Consider the following 24,030-nt stretch of genomic DNA (forward strand, 5'->3'; position numbering starts at 1 on the left):
AAATTGTTGGTACCCCTCAGTTAAAGAAGGAAAAACCCACAATTCTCACTGAAATCACTTGAAACTCACAAAAGTAACAATAAATAAAAATTTATTGAAAATTAAATAATCAAAAACAGCCATTACTTTTGAATTGTTGATTAACATAATTATTTAAAAAAACAAACTAATGAAACAGGCCTGGACAAAAATGATGGTACCTCTATAAAAGATTGAAAACTATTTGACCAGAGTGACATGATTAACTCAGGTGTGTCATTTAATTGACATCACAGGTGTTTCCAAACTCATAATCAGTCAGTCTGCCTATTTAAAGGGAGACAAGTAGTCACCCTGCTGTTTGGTGAAAAGGTGTGTACCACACTGAACATGGACAACAGAAAGCGAAGGAGAGAATTGTCCCAGGACATCCGAAAAAAAATTATAGACAAACATCTTAAAGGTAAAGGCTATAAGACCATCTCTAAACAGCTTGAAGTTCCTGTGACAACAGTGGCTCATATTATTCAGAAGTTCAAGACCCACGGGACAGTAGCCAACCTCCCTGGACGTGGCCGCAAGAGGAAAATTGATGACAAATTGAAGAGACGGATCGTTGGAATTGTATCCAAAGAGCCCAGAGCAACCTCCAAAGAAATTAAAGGTGAACTCCAAGGCCAAGGTACATCAGTGTCAGATCGCACCATTCGTCGTTGTTTGAGCCAAAGTGGACTTCATGGGAGACGACCAAGGAGGACACCACTGCTGAAAAAAACTCATAAAAAAGCCAGACTGGAATTTGCAAAAATGCATGTTGACAAGCCACAAAGCTTCTGGGAGAATGTCCTTTGGACAGATGAGACCAAACTGGAGCTTTTTGGTAAGGCACATCAACTCTATGTTCATAGACTCAAAAACCAAGCATACGAAGAAAAGAACACTGTCCCTACGGTGAAACATGGAGGAGGCTCAGTAATGTTTTGGGGCTGCTTTGCTGCATCTGGCACAGGGTGTCTTGAAAGTGTGCAAGGTACGATGAAATCTGAAGACTATCAAGGCATTCTGGAGAGAAATGTGCTGCCTAGTGTCAGAAAGCTTGGTCTCAGTCGCAGGTCATGGGTCTTCCAACAGGACAACGATCCAAAACACACAGCCAAAAACACCCAAGAATGGCTGAGAGAAAAGCGTTGGACTATTCTAAAGTGGCCTTCTATGAGCCCAGATCTGAATCCCATTGAACATATGTGGAAGGAGCTGAAACATGCCATTTGGAGAAGACACCCATCAAACCTGAGACAACTGGAGCTGTTTGCTCATGAGGAGTGGGCCAAAATACCTGTTGACAGCTGCAGAACGCTCATTGACAAATACAGAAATCGTTTAATTGCAGTGATTGCCTCAAAAGGTTGTGCAACAAAATATTAAGTGATGGGTACCATCATTTTTGTCCAGCCCTATTTCATTAGTTTGTTTTTTTAAATAATTATGTTAATCAACAATTCAAAAGTAATGGCTGTTTTTGATTATTTAATTTTCAATAAATTTTTATTTATTGTTACTTTTGTGAGTTTCAAGTGATTTTAGTGAGAATTGTGGGTTTTTCCTTCTTTAACTGAGGGGTACCAACAATTTTGTCCACGTGTGTAAGTTTTAGTTTCGGTTTCGTGCGCACCAACACGATTTCATCATGTTTTTCGTGCCGCTCACCACGAAATGCGCACCAATGTATTTTAAACGGCGGACTTTTCGTGCCACTCAGAACGTATTTCAAAAGAATGTGTATATTATATTTTAATGTAAAACCGTGGCGAATCCAACGCTATATTTTGCATGACATCGTTCCTAAACATAACCCTAACCATAACCATAACCATAACCTAACCATAAGCCGGTGGTACACTTACCAATTTGCATAGGAATTTCAAGAATGTCCGGCGGCCAGCGGCCGCAAACGCGATCACACAAGCAGTATACGCCGATGGACAGCTTAGATCGTCATGAATCCGCCGGTATAAACCACTTTCAGATGTGATTACCACAGCGAAAAACATTTCGTGGTGAGCGGCACGAAAAACATGACGAAATCGTGTTGGTGCGCACGAAACCGAAACTAAAACTTACGTGACAGTTTCACGAATCCCCGTGAGACCATTTAGATATTGGAAACAGTCGAAGAGCTCCCCTTATCTGGGACCCACTGGGATAGTGTGGAATAGTGTTTATTTTTTTTCATGTCCATGTGAAGATAGTCTCTGAATTTGATGAAAAATGGATTGGAATTGCATCCTCTAGCTTTAACTGCCTAATAATAATATTAATTAGGAAAATTAAAAGAACAAAAAGTCAACTATAAAGGCTGAATTGAAATCCTAAATTGGGCCCCAGAATTTACTCTCCTTACATGATTATCACGGTAAATCAAACTTTGAGGATTTTCCAGCTTACCAGAGTTTTCAAAGTCTTTATAAGAGGATGCCCACGACTCAGACATCCCCAGCAGGGTGTTCTCCATGATCTGGATGTCGGTGATGGGACAGTTGCATTGGGGATACTCTTCGGCACACTGACAGATGCACTGGTTGTTATGGCACACGTACTCCCCCTCTCCGTTGCACATAATGTAGCTCAGAGCTGACTGGACAAATTTCTCTTGCAGGTACTCTGGGAAAATGACTTGAAGACCTGCAACACAAAATGCAATTTAAGAAAAAGGGGGGGGGAGCATTACGTGTTCAATTTTCTTTGTGCACAAAATGTTGCAAAGACTCAAAGCAAGAAAGAATATGCACGAGTCCAGAAAGCGAACTTTTTCATCTTCTTGTATTTAAATATATGCATGCATTAAAGAGAATTGCTTGCTGCTGTCAATGCATGATAGACATATGGTGTTTCCTCACTGATATAGCAAACACATATGTGTGAATAACATTACCAGAATGGGAAAAGTGGCAATGAAATGGCTGACTACCCTACCAAGATTGCTTTGTGTTATAAGCACTCATTTATTTTTTTGAAGGGATGTGCTTCAAAGCTCGCCTCTGTTCAACCTGAGCTGTCTGTTCTGAGTCAAGTCACTCATGATGTGACAATGGTGATGGATGCCTTCTCTCTTTTGCAGTATTGGTTCATTTAGCAGTGAATTTCTTTCCCTTTGTATGCTTTTTCCTGTGTGCATGCATGTACGGCCATTTGTATTTTATTGTAGTGTGCGTACCCAACCTTGCAGCACTCTGCTAATTATACAGTTATGGCAATAGCTGCATTTTTAATCTAGAGGCCAATTTAGAGCTGTAGCTGAAAGTACCTCTCCACTCTTCACTATCACTGACAAGGTATTTATAATTTTTAGACTCCGAGCCAATCCATATCTCACCCTGGGGATCTCTCAGAATTGAAGCTTGGACAGCTAACAGTACAGGCTTTCTCTTCAGTCAAGGCCCGGGGAAAATAAATCCCGTAGCTCTACAAGCCACTGGATTGGAAAAGATTTTCCTCCGTCTCGTATGAAACAGCATCTCGGCGAGGCCATATTTTCTTAATAGGTTTTACTCGAGCACAAACAGAGTTTCCGCAGAAAATATGCATTCAGGAACCAGAACAAAACATGTTATTGAATGATGAATGATTGCATTACTTTTTTCCACTCACGTATTATTTCCACCTTTGGGTGAAAACAGGAATCCGTTTATGCAAAGTCGACATAATGTAGCTCAAATGAAAGGGAAAGTAAGCATATAATTTCATGCAGTATACATGAATCACTTTCAGGGTGTTGTCGCTGAGTCAAATATGGAGACGCCTTCAGCAATTAATGCTACTTATTTTCACCCACAACACATGCTTAACTTATAACTGTGGGTAATTTAGAAACAGTTGAAGACCTTAATGGTTCAATTTGAAACTTCAACATCCGTCTTCTTGATGACAGCCTATATTTATTCTCAAGGCTAGTAGTTACCGCTTGTATTTGTTTGTCGAGAAGATGTGAATAAATTTAATGTAAACTTGTAACTTCAGCTCAAACATAAAAGCATCCTCCTCCTGCTCTTTTCCTAATTAAACTTTGCTAGTAATGTTTACCTTCCTTCGAATAATAGTCAGCTCTTTCCTTCTGCACACCTCATCAGAACCACTGCCCATCAGGGACGAAGGGAACAGACGGAAGACGGGATGGAGGGAGCCGAGTGGATGGATAGATCATGTCTGACCACAAAAGAGTTTGGTTGCACGGGGCTTTTTCTCCATCAGGCCTGTCTGGAACCAATATTCATTTAGCCTGATGTATTCCTGGGCTTGAAACTTTAATGTGATTTGTGGGAAAATCCAGATGGCAAGTTCACGGATCAACGCTGCTCACTGACAGTGCCGGTGCCAGCGGCCGGGTGCACAATAACACCGAGTGCTTCAGCCCTCCCCTCTTTCTCCTCTTGTCTAACCATACGTCATGCCCCCAACCGCACCATCAACACGTACGCACATTTTCTTTCCTTTTTTTCTGATATCAGTGTGTTGGAGCTGCAAGATTGTAGAAGGAACCATTTGAGATGCTGACATTCAGCTCAGCGCTATCAGTCCTGCAATCTCTTGTTTTCCACTCTCTTCCTCTGTCCGTTCTCTCCCTTCTCCCTCTCTCTTTGCCTCTTACTTTGTCTCTGTACACATCTCTACTGTCTTACTTCATTACACTCACTCCTACTCCCACCACACACACACATGCACATGCCCCTTGACTCTTCCCCCATCATACTTTGGCTCTCTTTCACTCCATCAATCACTCTCCTCATTCCTGTTTCTTCACCTCTTCTGCTCCCCTCTACATTCCCCGACTGAGCATGCACTCAAGTATTGGAAATTTGATGTCTTGTCCTCCCACTCTGGCGCAGAAATGATGTCATGCAATAAAAGTAAATCCATCAACATTTGTTAGTGCAGTGGGGAATGAGTAAGAGAATTAGAGCCCTCGGGCCAAAAATTAAATGAGAAGCTAATCAGAGTAAAAACATTTGTCTTCGTGACTTACTCGGCTTTGCTGTGTTAGGGCAGTAACATGTGAAAACACTGGAAATGATTGGGCTATAAAGGTGCGGTTTATATGGCTTTGAGGCAGGTGTTTGTGGAGGAAAACACTGGATATGGGAGTAGGGAGTTACACTTACCATCATTAAAGACGAAATGATGAAATGAAAGGTACATATTGGAATTTCCGTGCACCTATTTGATAACCTCCAACTTCATGCTCTGCCAGTGCACATAATTCCCTCCAACCCCTCTGCCTGGCGTCCTCTAAATAAACAGCGCCCCAAAATGGCAGTTAATCTCATTGCATACATCACAGCCTGAAATATTTCCTTCACGTACTTTGGAGGATATAAGCCCACAAACACGCCATGAATGCTGAAAACGGAGGAGACTCTGCAAGTGTGACTTTGCCTTTTCATTATATCTCTTTCTGGAGTGCTCTATTTTTACATGGTGATAGATAGGGAGTGTAGGCCGCAACTGAGGCTTGTAACTGCCTTGGCAAGCAGTTGCCTGCTTATTGGAATGCCACGCTCCGCCTCATAAGCTACAGTTTCATTAAAGATTAATTGACCATTGTGTGGCCGCAATTTCACAAAATAATCATTACTTAATCCACTGGTGCAATAAAGTGCATTACTTCAATGGCGGCATTAAATTACCATTGGAGGTTATCGTTGCAGCCATGATACAAAACCAAAGACCTCTGAACTGGAAGAGTTTTCCGTTTCTCCACACTCCAGGTCGGCTCAGCCTCCCTGCTGATCTGATATACTTAATACAGGACGGGCATATAGTTTTAAGATTTGCTGTGTTTGCCCATTTCACACAAAGGCTCCTCTTCCGCAGCTACGAGGTAAAGGTGCCGCTGAAGTAGCTATTTATCCACTTTTCATTCCTTTGCATAAAGCGCTTTAGGTCTCTGACAGTGTGTGTGTGTTGGGCCTGACAGAGGATAACATGTTCCACTCTAGCTATTCTCAGCTCTCGGAATATGTTAGCATTTTTTAAAGTTCCGAATGAGGTATACTTAGCATTCAAATGGATAATGTGTCGGTGTGTCTGTGCTGAGTAGATTATCGTAGATTATCATAAGTGTTCTAAGCAGTCTAGAAGTCAGCAGCTTGAGTTGTCAAACGGGATTGTAGACTTAAAATATTGTATTAGGTCTTACTTAAGCACTTATGTGTGTGGGAATAATTGTTTTGGACAATTTCGCCAATATTGTCATCTCAAAAAGCCACTTTTTTCTTTTCTTCTTGGAGCCCTCTATTGAGTTTTTTTGGGGGGATTTTCCTGGAACATGAATACTTAGACTTTATGTACTCGAAAGAACAAAGCAACTGAAAAATGGGAAATCCCATTTCCTAGGACATATTAACATACAAGTGCCGGCATATGCATAAATATGTAATACACCCAAGTGTATCTGTGCGGAACAGAAAGACTTTGAGACCACAATGCGCCTCACACAATGTCTGTATATAGCTTGGGATTCGATGGAACCCACCTATTCGTATTTTTAACACAAAAAGCAAGCAAGGATGCAGGTGCGGCAATCACTGTAAAAGCACAAATTACGTATAAAAATGGTCTTGGCATTCAGGGTTTGCTTCTACTGCCTCTCGAAAAAAGGAAATTGCTGAAATTGCATGTTGAGGCAATCGCTGGATTGAGGAGGGCAGGCAGGCTGGAGCTGTAGATGAGCTATCCATGGTGCTGAATTACTGTCGGTTGTGCTGCACACAGGATGCAGACGCACGTGTTGAGTCAGAGTAAAAGTAACTTAGCGATTACTTCTCTCATCCTTTGCCTCTGTGGAGGACTGCAGTAGAGGGCGAATGCACATTTGCACTGTAATTTCTTTTTCTTTTAGGAATAATGTCCTCGCAGTCCATGCAACCCTGCTGCTATACTTTCATTTTGAATTTGCTAAATGCCCTCACACTGAATATTAGTTGAGTTATGGAATATGGCTTCGGCGAGTAATTAGAGATGTGGTTGCTGTTGGCTGGTTGTGCACTTCACTTGCGCGGTTCAAGCTGTTCCGTCATGTGCTGCCATGTGTCCCCGCACAGCAGAAGCAGTGGGCCTCGGCTGGTGAGATATTGTACTCTTGTCACACAGTCATGTGCATGCACGTACACACACGGAAACACACACACACATACACACCCTTTGTGGGCTCTTGCAGAAATCACATGTTTTACAAGAACCCTGGAGAGGGGGAGGAGAGACACATGACAAGCTCTGACATTTCCATTCCAGCTATAAAAGATACAACTGCCCTCAAAGTGTCACAATATACCGCGTGCATATCTCAGATCAAAAGCTCAGATGTATCACTGAAATTACATCAAACATCCCTTTAATAATGTTAATGTGCTTGTCAGGAAAACACCGATTTGTTGTACAATTTGCTAAAAAATAGAGGAAGAAATCTGCCAAATTACAGACAAACTCATGCAGAGTAACTTAAAACTGGATCAAACAGAAAGACGTTTTGGGGGGTTTAATTATTTAACCTTTTTTGACATACGTGTTGTATCTTCTTAGCAAAAATATGCAGAAAAGTAATATATAACTGCTTCTCAAAGCTGAACAGCATAGCAAATACAAATGCACATATGTTGAGGGTGCATCATTTATTTTGCAGTAAAGAGATTATTAGGTGACACCTTTTAAGCACTTAAATGCCAACAATTAACACATATATATACCTATGTACTGCATATATCTCATAGTATTAATACTGTTTACACTGTTATGTCACTCATACTTGTATTTATCTCTACCTGTGGATTTAGATGACATATTTTATATTATATCCATATATCTATATATTCATCCATGAATGCCTTCATAACACTCTGTCCATTCTGTTTAAACTGTAACAGACTGCATATAATGCACTTTGATGCTGCTTTGCACTTTTGGTTAGCTGCTAACCGGCATTGTGTTGTTTTAGCACTTAGTGACAATAAAGTGAAATCTAATCTAATAACAAAATCTTTGTAAATCCAGCTCCTATTACTGCACTGAAGGCAAAGTCCCTTCCAAATACTAAAAGGAAAAATAAAGTCAGGAAACCCCCAATCAATTGATGAGGGAAAAGTCAGCCCGGCAGAGGGGGGAAAAAAAGAGACTAGAGTAGAAAAGCCTTTGCACTTGCAGAAATGGAAGCCTGCAGCTAGCAAGAGTGAGCAAGGAAAAAAAGAGATTTATGGTCATGCTGGCCCAAATGGAAACTTACTCTTGATTGACCACTTCCAATTGAAAGCTGACCTTCAGGTCAACATGGAAAGATTTCATCAGGTATTGAGCTTTCGGCGTGTTAGGGAGAAGTGGGAAAAATTGTGCAGACATCCACCTTGAAAATTATCCCGTGTTATCAGTTCTCTGGGCAACAACAAAGTATGCATGTTTCCAAAAAGGAAAGAGCCTCAGACCAAAGTATGGGCCCATCTGACAAGTGGTGCAATATACCACTCTGCCAGTTCATGTGATACAGCCCCAATATAAGCTGTCATTAAGTCACAGTTGTTGTTTTTAAGCGTCATGAAATACATATTTCCAGTTTTGTAGTGTAGGGCTAGAGGAAAAAAATGACGACAGAGAGACTGAAAAGCAAGACAAAAAGGAACTGAGTTGAGAAAAGAAAAGATGATGAAACTGCCTCAGTGGGTTTACTGTTGTGCTCATCCAACATTTGCGCTTCATGTTTCGCATCAAATATTTTTTCTTTAGTAAATCATTCTGTGGTAACTGAGGACTCTACGTTTACTGATATACTTTATTCTGCGAATCAATTATTCAACAAGTCAATCATCCAAAAAAAGAGAGGAGAAAACAAACTTAATTGATTCGTATGTTTGTTTGTCTTTCCCGTAATGTTTGCAGCGTTTTCACTTGAAAAGAGGGACAGGCATCGAGCGACAGAGCAATGAGTATCTAATTCATCACTCTCTGCACGACTTGCCTACAGGGCCAGTTTAATTTATTTTCACTTCACCACTTTGAAAACTGTTGGCTCAGGCTATTCTAACATATTCATAAATCTTCCAAGATAGGCTCATGGCTCTTCCAAGATAGGCTCTTGAGGAAACTGGAGAAAGAGAAAAGAGAAAAGCATGCGGTGGGGATTGAAAGAAGCAAATTACTTTGCTTTTGTTTTGGTGCTAATTTATGACAGCCATATTGGAGGTGTTCAGGTCCTTGCAAGGTAATGGCTTGTGGAGGTTCCAGGGCCTTTTATCTTCCTTTGGCGCAGTTATTATACGTAAACAATTTGCAATTTCCAGCCCTCAGTACATGTTTTGTCTGTTTGTGTTGGATATCAAATTACACAAACAATATTCCAATCCTCTGTCTAATATAGAGAAAGTCTCTGCTGTTTTGCTCCCACCAATTCAAAAGTAATCAATAATAAATACTAGCAGATGGCAGGAAATTAGGCTATTGAAAGGGTTTAAAAATAGGACCACGTTCTTTCTAGCACCTGAAACTTACCATGTAAAAAGAGTTTGCCTAAACCATGAAAACCCTCACCGTTTAACTATCATGTGCCAATTCCCTGTTTCATTAAATTCTTTCCTAAATAAATTATTTTTTAAACATCTTGGTCCCAGAGGAGGCAGAAAAGAAGAATCCAGCCAAAACCAATATCATCAGGTTTCTAAGCTTTAGCCAGAAGAGAGGACAAACAAATAAAGAACAAATTAATGTGGGAGAATAAAAGTATATTTAATTCCCCACAGTAGTAAAGCTTAATAGTGTGGGGCTTTCCTTCAGATCGAATTTAAGAGAATGAAAGTTACACAGCTCTCTAAAAAAAAAGTGAATCAGAGGATTCATTAGATTCCTCATTAAGTAAATTTATGGCTTCTGCTACATGGGGAGAGTTTGTCTTTAGCCCAGTTAATAATTTCTGACAAAAAAATAGGCCAGTTATATCATGTTAATAAACATCAGAAGCTTATAATGTAATTTATATTAGATCAATGAGTTTATTTTGCATGTCCAAGAATAGTCTCTGCTCATAACACATCCAAATGCCCTCCTCTGCTGGAGATGACTGCCAGGAAAACATATAGTATGCACTCAGATGCTGAACATGCCAAAAATTGTAAAACTACTGCCTCTTCCAATAACTTTTATATTTAATAGATAAAAGTGTTGCTAAGTCATGCACAAATTTGAATTCAAACTGCTGCATGAAAAGGGAAAGGTAAGAAAGCACAAGGTGTATTTGCCAAATATTTTACAAAGCAAAACTGTGGGAGAGAGGAGAGAGAAGTGAGTTCAGTCTTTGATAGGTAGCTCCCTTGATGTCAGATTCACTACAACGTTCTAATCTAACTCTAAGTGAAAGCAAAGGGAATATCCACCGAGTGTCATATCCGGAGTGTGTTATCTGTGGCTCGCAGCCCCACCAGCTCACAAAGAGCAGACCACAGGGGTGAGGAAGTGGGAAGAAAAAAAAAAAACATTCCCTTTTGAAAATTCTGTCATTTTGGATAGACAGTCGAAAGTGTCTCCGGTAAATTTTTTGACCACACCTAAATTTCCTGCCTTTGCTTATTCCTTTTTGCCTGTTAATTTCAACCAGAATGCTGTCTCATGTTATTCTCAACTTAATCCCACCAAAGCACACACAAAAAAGCAGCAAAAAATGTTTGATCACCGGTTTGTAATCAGTTTCTCGTACATATTTTTGAACAAAGTTTTGCGGTTTCGTGAACGCCCCAAGGTAGATAAAGTGCTGAGGTCTGGAGAGAAAAAATAAAACGGAGAAAGGAAAAAAAAAACATGATTAAAAGTTTAATTAGAAGACTGAAATGGAGTGGGTTTTCTATTACTGCATCCTTGTTGTAACTCATGTGGTTCTGCATATTAATGTGATCCTTTTATTTAATTCATAAGAAATTAAAATAGCTTGTCTTGATCTAGCAATCTTTTAATTTTCAGTGTGTTCATTTTTGTATTACTAAAAGGATGCAGAATAACGTCATTACACATGACACACATAAATATAGATTTTAAACAATTTAACAAAGGGAATCAAAACTTGCATTTTTAGACTATTTACACTATTCAGAATATTAAAAGAATGGAAATGGTACTGATTGCTCGAGAATACTTAAAAGCAGAGCAGCAGAAAATTAAAAAAAAAAGCAAAAAATAACAGAGGAAAATAGTTAGAAAAGAAATTAACTAACTAAGGGGTAGATGGGTAAAGCAGTGCAGAGAAAGAATACAGAAAAATAAAGTTACACCAAACTGAAACTTGACAAAATGTACTTGACTGGGGTCATCTTGGATAACCAGAAATGGCTCCAGGATTGTGGGAAATCGCACACATCACACTGGCGTATCAAGCGGATTATTCAAACAGGGGAAAAAAAATAGAGAAAGATGTGCATAACATTGGAACTGCACCTTCCAAAAGTAGAGTTCCAAAATTTCTTTGCACTCTCTTCATTCCTTTACGGGTGGTGATTTAGACAGCTGCTTCAAAAAACACTTGCACATTCAGCCTCAGTGCAGACAGCAGAGGAAATATGTGTAAACAGAAGAAACTACATAGACATGTAATAAAACCTGAATAGTGGAAGTGGAATGGCCACCATTTTTTTGTGAATGGTTTCATCAGGATTCAAATTCAGGATAGGTCAACCAATCATTCAGGTGATACTGCATACTTTATTGTCACCCACATAGCCTATATTGTACCGCGGCTACACTGGTAAATCTCACATGCTGCTGTTTGGGAGCACATTCAGGCTGAAAACTGACACATTTTTGTGTGTATTATTTGCTGGATTCGTTTATCTGTGACGACAAATGAGAGAGAAAAAAGACGAATGACTTCAGGGTGAATATAGCAGAGCAAGAAGGATACTGAAATACTAGGGTTGGAATGCAATCCTAGTAAAAATCTATGAATCTTTTTTCCCCCACTAAATTACAAAAGCAAATACGTCTTCAACTGCGGCCTGATTGTGATTTTTGTTAGTTGCAATTTACAGATTCATTGACGCTGGGTGTTTCACTGATAATAAGCTTACTGACAATGTATTTTTGCAGTACAAAATCCACTATAGTAACTAAGCTATTATTGCATGATTAATAGCTGTGTATTAGTACTCACAGCACTTCAATAAGGTTTGGGAAAGATCATTTACAACAAGACGAAATGTGCCCATTTACATTCAATAAAAAAGGCGGTCTTATTCTAACCTTAACTAATGTGTTTTGCGTAACATCACACAAGACTCTTGCCGCGTGCCCCAGTCTCTGTTTAGGGTAGTTAATTCACAGTTTACCTCTTACACCCCTCTGTCAATCCCAAGACAGTCCACAAATGTGCTGCTTTAATAAAAACTATAAATAAACATCGAAACCTGAATGTAATCCATCCACCAACTCTATTAACTGAAAACTGTCATTTCACTGAATAAGTTTAAATAAAAATCCTTTCCAACTGAATACACAAGGTGCAGTGGAACATATAAAAATGGCCAAATGTGTAGACAGATTACACAGGACAGGGAAGATACGTGCTGTTCTGTGTTGAACAGGCAATTCAAAAGATCAGGCTCACACAGCAGTCAAAGTGAGCGTCGAAATCTGTAAGGTTCACGCTGAGGTCATTCATTCAAGTCGGGTCTGTGACTACTCCATAAATCCACATAGCAAGAAGGAGCAAACACAGAATAAAAAGAAAACGACAGACAAGAAGCAAGAAATAGCAAATGCATTCACTTTAAAGGATCAGTGTGTGGGATTTAAGGGGAAATCTATCAGCAGAAATGGAATTTAGGTTATGTTTTCTTTAGAAATAATCACCTGTCATTATAAATTATTGTGTTTCATCAGCTTAGAGTGAGCCCTTCTTATCTTCATAGCAAGTGGGTGGTTTTCCACAGCACCCACCATGTTTTGCCAACATCTTCCTACCGTAGCCCAGAGTGGACGAACCAAACTCAACAGAAGACGTTTCATGTTTTTGCATTGAAGAGACGACCGCTGGAGGTTCTCCCACACATTTTAAAAGGGAGATACCATTGTTTAAATCCCGATCCATGATGCCACTAAGTTCTGCACACAGGTTCTTTTAAGCAAAAATTCCGTGAACAGAAAAAGGAAAAATGCATCTCCATCAAAATAGCATGAACCTCCATTTTAAAGGCACCTGAAAAACCCAGCAAGTAAAGCGAATGCACACTATAGTAGAGAATCTATTTTTCGTCATGCTCTATTAACTTGACCTTAAATATTTCATTCATTGCCTGGAGGTATTTTTTTTATTTTCCTCTGCAAATGCATGAATGTAGCATGAATGTATGTGTCCGCTCCTTTATCCGCAATGTGGATTTCAACTCTTGAACTAGCTGCTTTCATAAAGCTTTCAAATCATTTTGAAGGACTTCTGTAGCTGTGTTGATCACCCTTCCCTACACATTACATATAGGCCTTGAAGATGTGTATGATTATTTTCTACATCAAAAAAAATCTGATTGTGTCATAGTTAAGTGTGTAGCACATCAGAAAAGTCTACTTGTCCCTTCAGTTTGTATTTAACACACAAAAGCTTCAATATACTGAGGTGGCTTTGACTTTTGCCCTTTTGTAAAAGTTCATTGTGTTTATTTAAACCTCATCTTTTGTCCTAAAAGCCATATCTGCACATTTCAACCACACTTGTATGAGCTGAGTAAACAGAAAACCTTAAGTGGTAAATCTTCTTTTTGTGCTTAGCAAGACTTCTAAACACACAGTCTAGAAATACTGTGTGTTCAGTGACGACTGTTTAATCCAAAACTGTATTTGAACCAGCACACCGCATGAAGTGCATATTTTCCTGTTAGATAGTGCTGGCAGTGATCTGTGATGTTCCACTTTGGCCAGATGTGACTCCTCCCCACAGTTTAAATGCCAAAAGTTAGCATTTTAGCTAATTGTCTGATAAAAGGTCAATAGGCATTTGTAAATGAGACACATGGTGGGTGTTCATTAGATGTGCTGAGAGCTGCTAGTGCTTATTAGAGTAGTTCTGGGCTGAGCCAATGTCATCCTCCTCGGGGGGATAGTCTGCGGAGTCCATTTATGGTGCATTGTCAAAAGAGGATAATGCTGTCAAAGCTGTTATTTTTTTGGGCTCTGAGTGTAAAAGACCAGTCAAGGGATACCGTAAATCTTTTTGTCTGAATACAAGGCGATTGAGCTGCTTTGGAACCACTTTGAGGCTCACAGGTTGGTCCAAATTGCTCATGCATTAACTTGTACATGTTTAAATTTTCTAAGCACAGTTAAAAACATTCTACTGAGGAGGCTCTTTATACTGTTTTGCGTTGTGTGTATGTGTTTCTCCTAATTAAACAGGTGTCACTTCCTTTTTTTCTTTTTCTTTTTAATAAACATGTCATCACTTTGAGTCGATGCCCAGCAGAAAAATAGAAGCAATTGTAACACGGGACCTTTTTGGTTCCAGGAATGTAATGTGCAGCAGAACTCTTGTGTTATCTCTGCTGAATACCTATGGCAGGCTTGATGGCAGTGTGGGGTTTGGAGAGTCCATTATCATACATACATTATCATTGTCTTTATTGGGGCATGGCTGGAGGCTGGATTCAGTCATTCCGACTCATATCAGCTGTTCTCATCCCTTTAAAAGCAGCGTTCTACCCACCGTGTGGCAGAGACAGTCTAGTTATGTAGTGACTTATTAGTATCCACCAGCAGTCGAGGCCACAGTCAGTTCTGTGTGTCAGCTGTCCTTCACCAAATACGTCTTTGGTCATTCAAATGCACCTCTGCTGTTGTATTACACGGATATTGTTGGTTTAAATACACCGGAACCCTAACACCCACTGTTGGGTTATCTTTTCAAAAATCACCAAAACTTCACCACTTTTCAGAGCCAGAAGCAGGAAAACATTACGAATTGCAATCTTTTCAACTTTCAGATCTGTAACATACTGTTCAATCAGGAAAAGCTTACCTTACAAAACCCATTATGTCCCCAATTATTTGCTTATTTATTTTCATGGCTCTCATTTAAAATTTTGCCAAAAAGAACGTGCTTAATCGAAACAGATTTTGTTAAAAATGGAAAATGATGTGCTCCTCAGAACAACTATGAAGCTGAGACTGACAACAATATCGTAACAAACTGTCATCTCAGGTTGGTTGAACTGCAGGCAATGTTTAAACACATCAGATAGGCGGGTAGGGCACAAATTGAAAATGTAAGTGGTGACATTTGTATAGTATATAGAGTCTCTATTCCTGGGAAAATGTTGTACGTGTTGATTTCAGGCTTCACTTTAATTAAAATGATGAATCTCTACTTCAGTTTTTTTGTTTGTTTGCCATGATTTATGGTAGAACTGTAACATAGAAGACATTTTGGAGTTTTCTCTACTTCTACGCTTTGCTGTGTTGTCCCCATAAATGGGCAGGACTTCATACTGCTGTAAAAACGAGCCCACAGTGAAGGGAAATGTGACGGGACAGCCAAAAATACCCCATAAAGTTCACAAGTGTTGGAGTTCAGATGGTTAAAACACACATAATAGAAACACCAATTGTTAAAAGTGACATAGCACATGTTCATCATTTACAGTATAGCTCAATAGCTAAATATGCTGTGTACATTTCAGTATCTTGTTGACTTTTAATGTGCTCTCCACAAGTGTGAGTTTTGTCTGTAACTCTTCCTAATTAAACAATAAAATACACTATTTGTCGATGTCCTCAACAACACACAGACACCTTGTCTGATCTGATGCCTTATCGACAAGAAAGCACCTGCTAGCACCCTCGTAGTCACAGTAGCCACCCATCAATGCCAAAGCAAGAGTAATGCTAATACATTTCTCTACAATGACTGTTTGTTTTATTGTTGTTGATCTTCCTATTGCATTACTGTTTCTTTCAGAATTCTTCTTAACTGAAGAATTAGGAGTATCATTCTGCATATTACAATATGTTTTCCTCCTTACTTTCAAAGCACAAAGCTGTGCCTTCCACAGCTGTGAGTGTTATCCATAAGGACAGTCCGACAATTTAAACACCATACCTGTCAGTGTTTTAGGGCTGAGATCTTTTGATTTTTCGAATATTGTTAGATGCAGGGAGCACTGAGAAATGTATCAAAGTAAAGGCCATCTCTGCTCTCATCCTGTCATCTGCATGTGTTTGTTAATACACAAGAAAAATGGGCTGCGGACATGACTTCATCCATCTTAATATAAGTGCATGTTTTTCAAAAAGAGGAAAAAAAACCCCTGTGATCAAGAATAAAAAGGAACAGCTTCATAATGGACTTCCCACTCGAGTCAGAAAAAAATCATTTTATTCTGAAGCTCACTGAATTGCATGGGAACAATAGTAAATATCAAAACCGTTATTCCTGCCAATGGGACGAAAACCTGTGCCAAATGTGAATGAAAAGTTTAACCTCGGCCAATTTTCTATACATAAGAGGACTCACTCTTTGCGAATGAACATGGCTACTTTGTTCTGAGAGAAACGTGTCTCATGAAGGAATAAAATAAAAAGATTCAGCATTACACTTGTGTTTGTGACAGAATGGAAACTGTAGGGTGAATTAAATGATTGGATCTCATTATAAATACATTGGAGTGGCGTAGACCTTAAAAGCTCTCCAGTGAGTACATGTCTCTTCATGGGCTGTGTGAAGTGCCATCACTTTGAAGAGCTCTATGATTGTTGAAGAACTTACACCATCAGACGTCTTCCTAATTAAAGGCCGAAACGATAATTGCTCTTAAAGAGAACACATCTTTAGGCAAACTCTCAACAACCCCCTCCTCATCATTCACCCACATACAAAACACTTAAACACACGCTAACAGAATTTTGGCTTAATACAAAAAACCCTAAGCCAGAAACCAATAGGAAGAGCTTTCCATTTTCTGTTGGGGTTATTATTGAGCCAAAAGAAAGAATCTTTCGCCAGGCCTGTCATCTATCAATTGGGTGACAAAACAGTCTTCAAAGCACAAGGCTAATACATTTAGTGCACGGCAATAAAGCTTTTCCCAAAACCTATAGAGTGCTTTGAATAAGTGACAGTGGAAGACTTAAAAGTGTTTCTTTGACAAACCACTTAGTTCTCTGATTTTTAGAAGACGAGTAATGATCCCTTCAGAGAGGAAGGGGGAGGTGTGTGGATTGAAAATAAGCCTCTGTGATGCTCAAACCGGTTTTAATAACCTGCGTAAACTCAAATATATCAAAGAAGCAATCACTCTTCTTAAACACTTGACCACACTTACGCAGTCTTTCATCATTCTTTTTCCCCAGGGTGACTGTCGCTGCGTATAATCCCTTCTCTTAGGCTAATTACTACTCGTATCAGTGTTTAAGACGTAAATGTTTTCACTTAAAAGAGCATAACCGCTAATGGGTAGACGTTGCTATTTGTGTCCATCTATAGATTGAGAGTAAAGTACAAGCAGTGTTTCTAATATTGAGAAAACCTGATGAAAGTGACTTATGAATGCTTATTGAGTATACATATTCTGAGCTCTAACACGCTGATAAAAATACACATATTTTTGTTTGTATGACTGTGCATTGTACCTGCTTGCAGAACACTAGTTTCTGCTGTCACGACTGACTAGTTTGCACAGTTCAAGCAACTGTTTTTGAATTTAGGCCCGTCTTTGATCAACGCTTTAAAACAGACTTAAGAACACAATCAAATTAGAACATGAGCAGACATCTATAACCAGAAAATCACATAGCAATCCCCAGAGGGGGATTGAGGGGAAAATCTTTCACAATCCCAGCCCCAATTAAAAAATGCATTGACATTCAGTTTTTCAGACAGCACAAACTGTTTCCTTCATTCACAGGTTGAGCATTTCATGTATGGCTATAGATTCGCTTCCATTTTTCACCGCTGACATCGATTTTGACCCCGCTTCCCTGTGATGTCCGGCATCCTGGGGAAGCATGTGGGTATACTTGATTTGTTTACCTTGCAGATGAAGCTTGCTCTCAGGGCTCTGCAGGAGGATTGAGCTAACTGAGTCCAGATTGTCATAGCTACTGCATCCCAGTGGCCCCGTCCGTGTCTCTGTCACCTGCAAGAGAATTAGGACTCAAATGAAAGCTGCATTGGAAGGAAAGTGCAAATTTGTAGATGTGGATGCCAGCATCTGCCAATATGTTTTGTACATGATGCAGCGACCACTTGTATGTCTGTGTGTCACATTTCTCCCAGTACTGTGTTGTGATGCATTTCTGTTACATTGCTTTACAACCAAAAATATAATAATGTCACAGTCATTACACAATTTGCCTTTCTGCGTAACTAAGACTTTCGTGTAAGCTAACTGTGCTGCGTCCACACCAGTATATAAAGACTCCGTGGCACATGGATAAATAAAAAGTGACACAGCAGTACATAATTTATTGAGACAGGCTCTCACACAAGACACGATCCGTGATCATTTCTATAACCTGCCATAATGTGAGGGCTAATTCACTCAATGCTCAAAAGAGGTCTTAATTTAATTTTAAAACAACACCTTTACAGAGGGCATTTTTGATGTAGCAGCTGCTGATATGTTCAGCTTATTACAAGGACGCAGCTTCCTTTGGAGTAACTTAAAAGGTTTTTTTTGAAAGATAGGAGCATTACTGGCCATTTTCTTTCTTTCCTTCTTTCTTGAACTATGTGCTCGCTCTGCCCCAAACAATAGCACTGAGACAATAGCAGTGGTTCTCTTTGCCCACCCCCCTACCCACCGTCAAAAGAAATAATGATGCTATTCAGATGTGAAGAGGCTGCTTTAAAACATATGGCCTCCACATCTGAGACCTTGAAGAGGTTGCACTTGAAAAGAAAGGAAGTAAGAGAAATGCCTTTGCCTTTGCTCATTAGCGTCTTCTTCAACTAGCTCCTAATAGTGATTTTACAGTGTTCCAAGAGCCAAATGAGAGAGTACTCAGCAAAGGAGATTAAGGGAGAGAAAAGATGAATCTCGCCCAAATCCTCAAGTGTTTATCTTTTTTTTCCCCTCTCTCTCTCTCTCAGGAGGGTCTTTACTGAATACAAATGCCCATAAGAAAAAAATAAGACTGTGAGTCAATAATAAAAGATGACCAATGTGTGCTTCATTCAGTGTTGATGAAAACAGATTCATTGGTCATTTGAGAGGAGCAGAAAAAAGACCCAAACATTAAGAACAAAATAAAACAATAGTGACTTTTTTTTTTTGCAAACAGTTGAAAACAGTGCTCCACCATCTTTACCGAAGTCCGCTTGTCTCTGCCGTTTGATACTTCAAAGATAACAGGCTGTAATTTGAATTCAACTGAACAGACAGGTGGTCTTTCTCTGTGGCTTTGTGACTGTAAGTAACTTCTTTTACACGCAAGTAGTTAATGGAGTCTTTTCTTAGATTAGAAGGTCAAATCCCACAAATGCGAGTGGGGATAGAAAAAATAATCCAGATAATCTTTAAAGTAAATTAAAAATAAATCACCGCATAATACCAATTTGAAACATTTTTTTTAATCTTTCTATGTTCAGATGCCTTCATATTGATGAGATTCGGAAAGCTGGGATTCCTTAGGGATATGTCAACTGATGATTGTTGATCATTTTTTCAGCTTTTAAAAGTAGAGTGGGCTGTCCTCTAATCAGAAAGTTGCCGGTTCGATCCCCGCCATGCGCCAAAGTGCCGGGCACACTGCAATCCAAAATTTGTTGCCAATGGAGTGTGCGACTGAGGTGTATAGTAGAACCTAGCTAAGGTTATATATAAGTAAAGACATTTTACCATTTAAATCACATGTACATTCTTTCACACTGACTATCTTCCACTGTTTCAAATGACAACTCATAAATAGACTGAAACCTCAGTTGGGGTCTTGAGAGAGGACTTCAGCTGTATAATCACACTGAACCTGGCAAAAAAAAAAAAAACACGACACTGATAGATGAATCAAAAATAGTAATTTGTGTGTGTGATGTCCCCCACATACGGCCTCAGTAAATATCTTTTTCATGAGTGTGTGTATGTGCGTGATTGACAGTGTGATACAATTTTTCCTGTCTTTAATGTTGATACTGTACCAGATGGTGGGCTGACAAGCAAGAAATTAGACAGATGTATATCTTACCCTTGGCATCAGGCTGTGTGTTGGTGTGCGTGTATGCGAGCGTGTGCGTGTGTGTTTGTGTGTGGGGTGTACGGTGTGGGAGTGTTGAATAGACAGAGAGACAGACTGTCTTGGGGAACTATATAATCTTCACATTAAATCAATATGTTCTTGTATAAATCCTGCTACATTCATTTCTATTATCTTAGGGCACTACAGAGCTGTAATAACTGAAAGTATTTCTTAATCACTTTTTATTGTTAGGGGACATCTGAACTCACTGCACTGAGCCAACTATGGCCTTTAATCTTAGCTTGATGAATTGAAAGTATCAATATGGTACAATATATTACTGTTGCAAGGCGAGAATTTCTCTAAAATACACATTTAATAACTAACAAGAAATACAAAATGGAATGTCAGACAAACCTTCTTGTGGAGAAATATTTCACAATATAACCTATTTATATAGAATGATGTCAGTGCAATTTCCGTACACTTTGCAGTTGTTAAGCCTGTTTTCCTTCAACACACAAACTACAAATTATAGCTGATAAAGTGTAGCACCTGCTGTTTATTCTGTTGGTGAATACTACAATCCAAATAACAATCAACATTAAGGTAAGGTAAGATTACATGTTTTTCTCAGTTGATTTGAACCTTTATGTCCAGTGAGGTGAGGTAAAGTCAATTCATTTGCATGAGAAAGCTTGGGAAAAGAAAATATAGCAGCTGTTGTATAACATGTAGCTCACCGCTCTCACATTGAAGAGGGCTATGTCAGGTCACATTTAGTCAAATTTCCTGACTTCAGTGAAACTGAATCCATTTTTCATAAAAAATAGAGACATTAATGATCTTCTTTACTGCAGTTTTCATCTACGCGGTCAACAATTTCGAAGCAGGTTTCCTTCTTTATGTTCTTCCAGCCAAGCGTCGGGCTTTGAAATGCACTTCATGGACTTGCATAAGGTACATGGGCAGATTGATTACAGAACCAGACTTGCCAATCACACTCTACCATCTTGATGGCTGCTGACAGTGCACTTTTTCCTGCCTTTTGTTGTGCTTATCACCAAATGAATTGCCTCCCTCAAAAGGTTGTGTTGCATGATCCATGGCGACAGAGCAAAGCGAATATCTGTCCTCTGTCACCTACGGACATTTCTGCAGGTGGAGACGCAGGCGGCTGCAAGAGCGAGCTGAGGAATATTTACATAGCTACACACAAATCATGTGCATAAACATGAGCATGGTTTGCCGCAGCTAGTTTAACATGCAGTTTTATTCTCTCCAAGAATTTTATATTCCAAATTAAGAGCAGACATACCCAGCTTTATGGATTAGAGACTGACCCTTGTAATCTGAATGACCTCAGGAAAGCTGCGTGCAGTACTTGTTAGGCTCTCTCTTTTCTTTCTCTGCACCACACACCATAAGAGTGCTGTGCACCAGATTATGAAAATAGAGTATAACGTAATAAAAATACAAGGAGCAATCAAAGGACTGAAGTGGGCCGAGGGGGACTTAGAGGATTTGGATTATTAAGCAGAACACAACAGTGGAATCCCACTGGGCCCGGGCTGTATCACAGCCCACAGTCAGAAACCACGGTTCTGGAACATCCTCTCTAATTGTCATCTGTCATCAAGAAAATCATCTAACCGAGTAAATAAGAGATGATGCACATGAGATCCTAGGTTTCTCCTTTTTTTTGTATTTGCACATCCACTATTCCCCAAGCACCAAAATGCTGGAAAACTAAGTTTCCACTCTGTGCAAACTTCTTTGTTTTTCAAAATGCAAAAATCATCCTGGTGACATACATACAATGCAGCTGCAGTGCATCAGGTGTGTGTGGGAGGATGTGTGGGAACTGGATGTGTGTGGTTCGGTGTGTGTGTGTGTGTGTGTTAGGACTAAATTTTATTGCTTCTTTTTTTTCAAAGCTGAATTACATATGAGCTTGTCTTTGCCATTTACATGCATAATCAGTGACTAAATATGCCAGCAAACATTTTGACCTCAAGCATATTTGACAGTTTTTGGTTTCATGTTTACATCTCAAGCAGTGTGCTTATGAATTATAAATGTGATAAAATAAGCTCAAGTTTCGCACTTTATTAGATTGCAGTTGCCCCACTCTAATTAGGCACCTGTAACAAAAATACATGCAGCGTGTACTCTATGCTCTATTTATCTTAGATTTGATGCCAAAATTCAGTTCACTTCTTTAGCTGACCTTTTTAATGCACCTGCCTGCACCAATTAAAAACCTCCTTAGGATTTTTAATTCCTTAAATACAAAGAGGAACATCCAGCAGTTAACATGGGAGGCAAAGGTCAGCTCATGACAGAACACTGTATGCAATTTAAATATTCTAAGGAGAGTAATTGCAAAATAGACTTGGGCACTGTAAAATATCTGGAATAAAACTGAGAAAATCTTCAGTAAAAACCCACTTTGTCACGCTGAATTAGAGTCTTTAGGAATTAGACAATTTTCATTTCAATTAAAGATTGCTAAAAGTTTGATCAATTTCTTCCAACGGTGTCTAAATCAGTAAGTGTTTAATCATTCACATGTAATTGCTGAACAGACTTTTTTATTTCTCTCCATGGATCAATAGAGAATACACACATATAGGCCTTATGTTTTCAGTTGGATAAGTTACATGGAATAAAATCAAACATCTCTCCCTCTCGAGGCTTAATCAGTATTAGTTTTACATTTGCACTGCAGCTCTACAAGAACAGAGAAATCTCATCCGTTAGAAATCACCCTTCAATGTGTATTGACTCTTTCAATGTGCAGTAAAACCACTTTCACAAAGTTCATTAAAATTATGACAGCATATGGCGCTCTCATTATTTCTGATTCCTGAAACTAGTCGGTGTGTTCTCTTTTCTATTTCTCAAACTCAGAGGTATGTACCCTCTGAAACCAAACCTCACATTGTGCGAATCTGCATTTCAACTTGAAAGACCGGGGAGAATTAAAAGGTGGTTTGAAGCTACGTGAGATAAGGAAAACAAGGGATGAAGGCAATAAGATGGGTGAATGGGACAGCAGAGAATACTGTAAGGTTCAACTGTCTTCATTACACATCTCCTCTGCTGAGCCTTCGTAATCTGCCCATCACCTGCCATTTTCTTAATGACTTGCTATTTATGGCTACATAGAAATGAAGAGACTTGCTCCTCAGTTATTCTCCAAGCTTCGCAGTGGAAGCTCTCAGAGGACTGCTTTTTTTTCCTGTCTTGTTCCTATCATATTATACGTGGCTGCAGTGTTCCTGTAAGACACTTTGGAGGGATGAGAAAATCATATCTTATGTGCAGTAGTACATTTCTCTTGAATATCTGTAACATTCTTTGTATGAATATTCAAACAGACAAATCTGTCAAGTGCTAAAGTCATTGTTAATCTAACTCATTAGTTTTAAGTGATGGTGAGAAAATTATCGACTTTGGGATATTTCTAATTATAACCGTGGCACCCTCAAGTGTTTTAACTCAAGTAACACTGCATATAAAATCTGTCATGCTTGCTTGTGGCAAATGCAAATTGGATGTAAACTGCTCCAAACTTGGCTACTGCAGTCGACAGAAATCTGGGTCATATTGTGTACGAGTTAAATTCCTCTTACCTCACACGAGGCTCACATGACTGGACTTTGAAATGAGACACGGGATTGTGTGGCTGCGGCCGGCGCACTAGCAGCATCCACAGCACTGCAGCATCATCAGGAAATATGCATATTGATTGCTGGTGTAAATCTGCCCAGAGTAACTGTATGGATAGGTGACCTTGTGAGGGATGCAGTAAGCACACTCCCCCCTGTAGGAATGCACGCTTGCACACTTCATGCATGAATGAATATAGAG

The 24,030-nt window shown here is 39.3% G+C and overlaps 1 protein-coding gene across 3 annotated transcripts in view; it reads right to left on the bottom strand.

The window, feature by feature from the left end:
- brinp1 (bone morphogenetic protein/retinoic acid inducible neural-specific 1) overlaps nucleotides 1-24,030 on the bottom strand; it is a 110,666-nt gene that overhangs the window by 14,712 nt on the left and 71,924 nt on the right. For all 3 annotated transcript variants that reach the window (XM_022204150.2, XM_051938298.1, XM_022204142.2), the window contains 2 exons: nucleotides 18,011-18,116; nucleotides 2,425-2,661 (listed from right to left, as the gene is read on the bottom strand). In XM_022204150.2, coding sequence (XP_022059842.1) covers nucleotides 2,425-2,661; nucleotides 18,011-18,116 — 343 coding nt within the window. The remainder of the gene's footprint in view (nucleotides 1-2,424; nucleotides 2,662-18,010; nucleotides 18,117-24,030) is intronic.

Source organism: Acanthochromis polyacanthus, chromosome 18 (genome assembly GCF_021347895.1).
Source record: "Acanthochromis polyacanthus isolate Apoly-LR-REF ecotype Palm Island chromosome 18, KAUST_Apoly_ChrSc, whole genome shotgun sequence".
NCBI classification, from domain to species: Eukaryota; Metazoa; Chordata; class Actinopteri; family Pomacentridae; genus Acanthochromis; species Acanthochromis polyacanthus.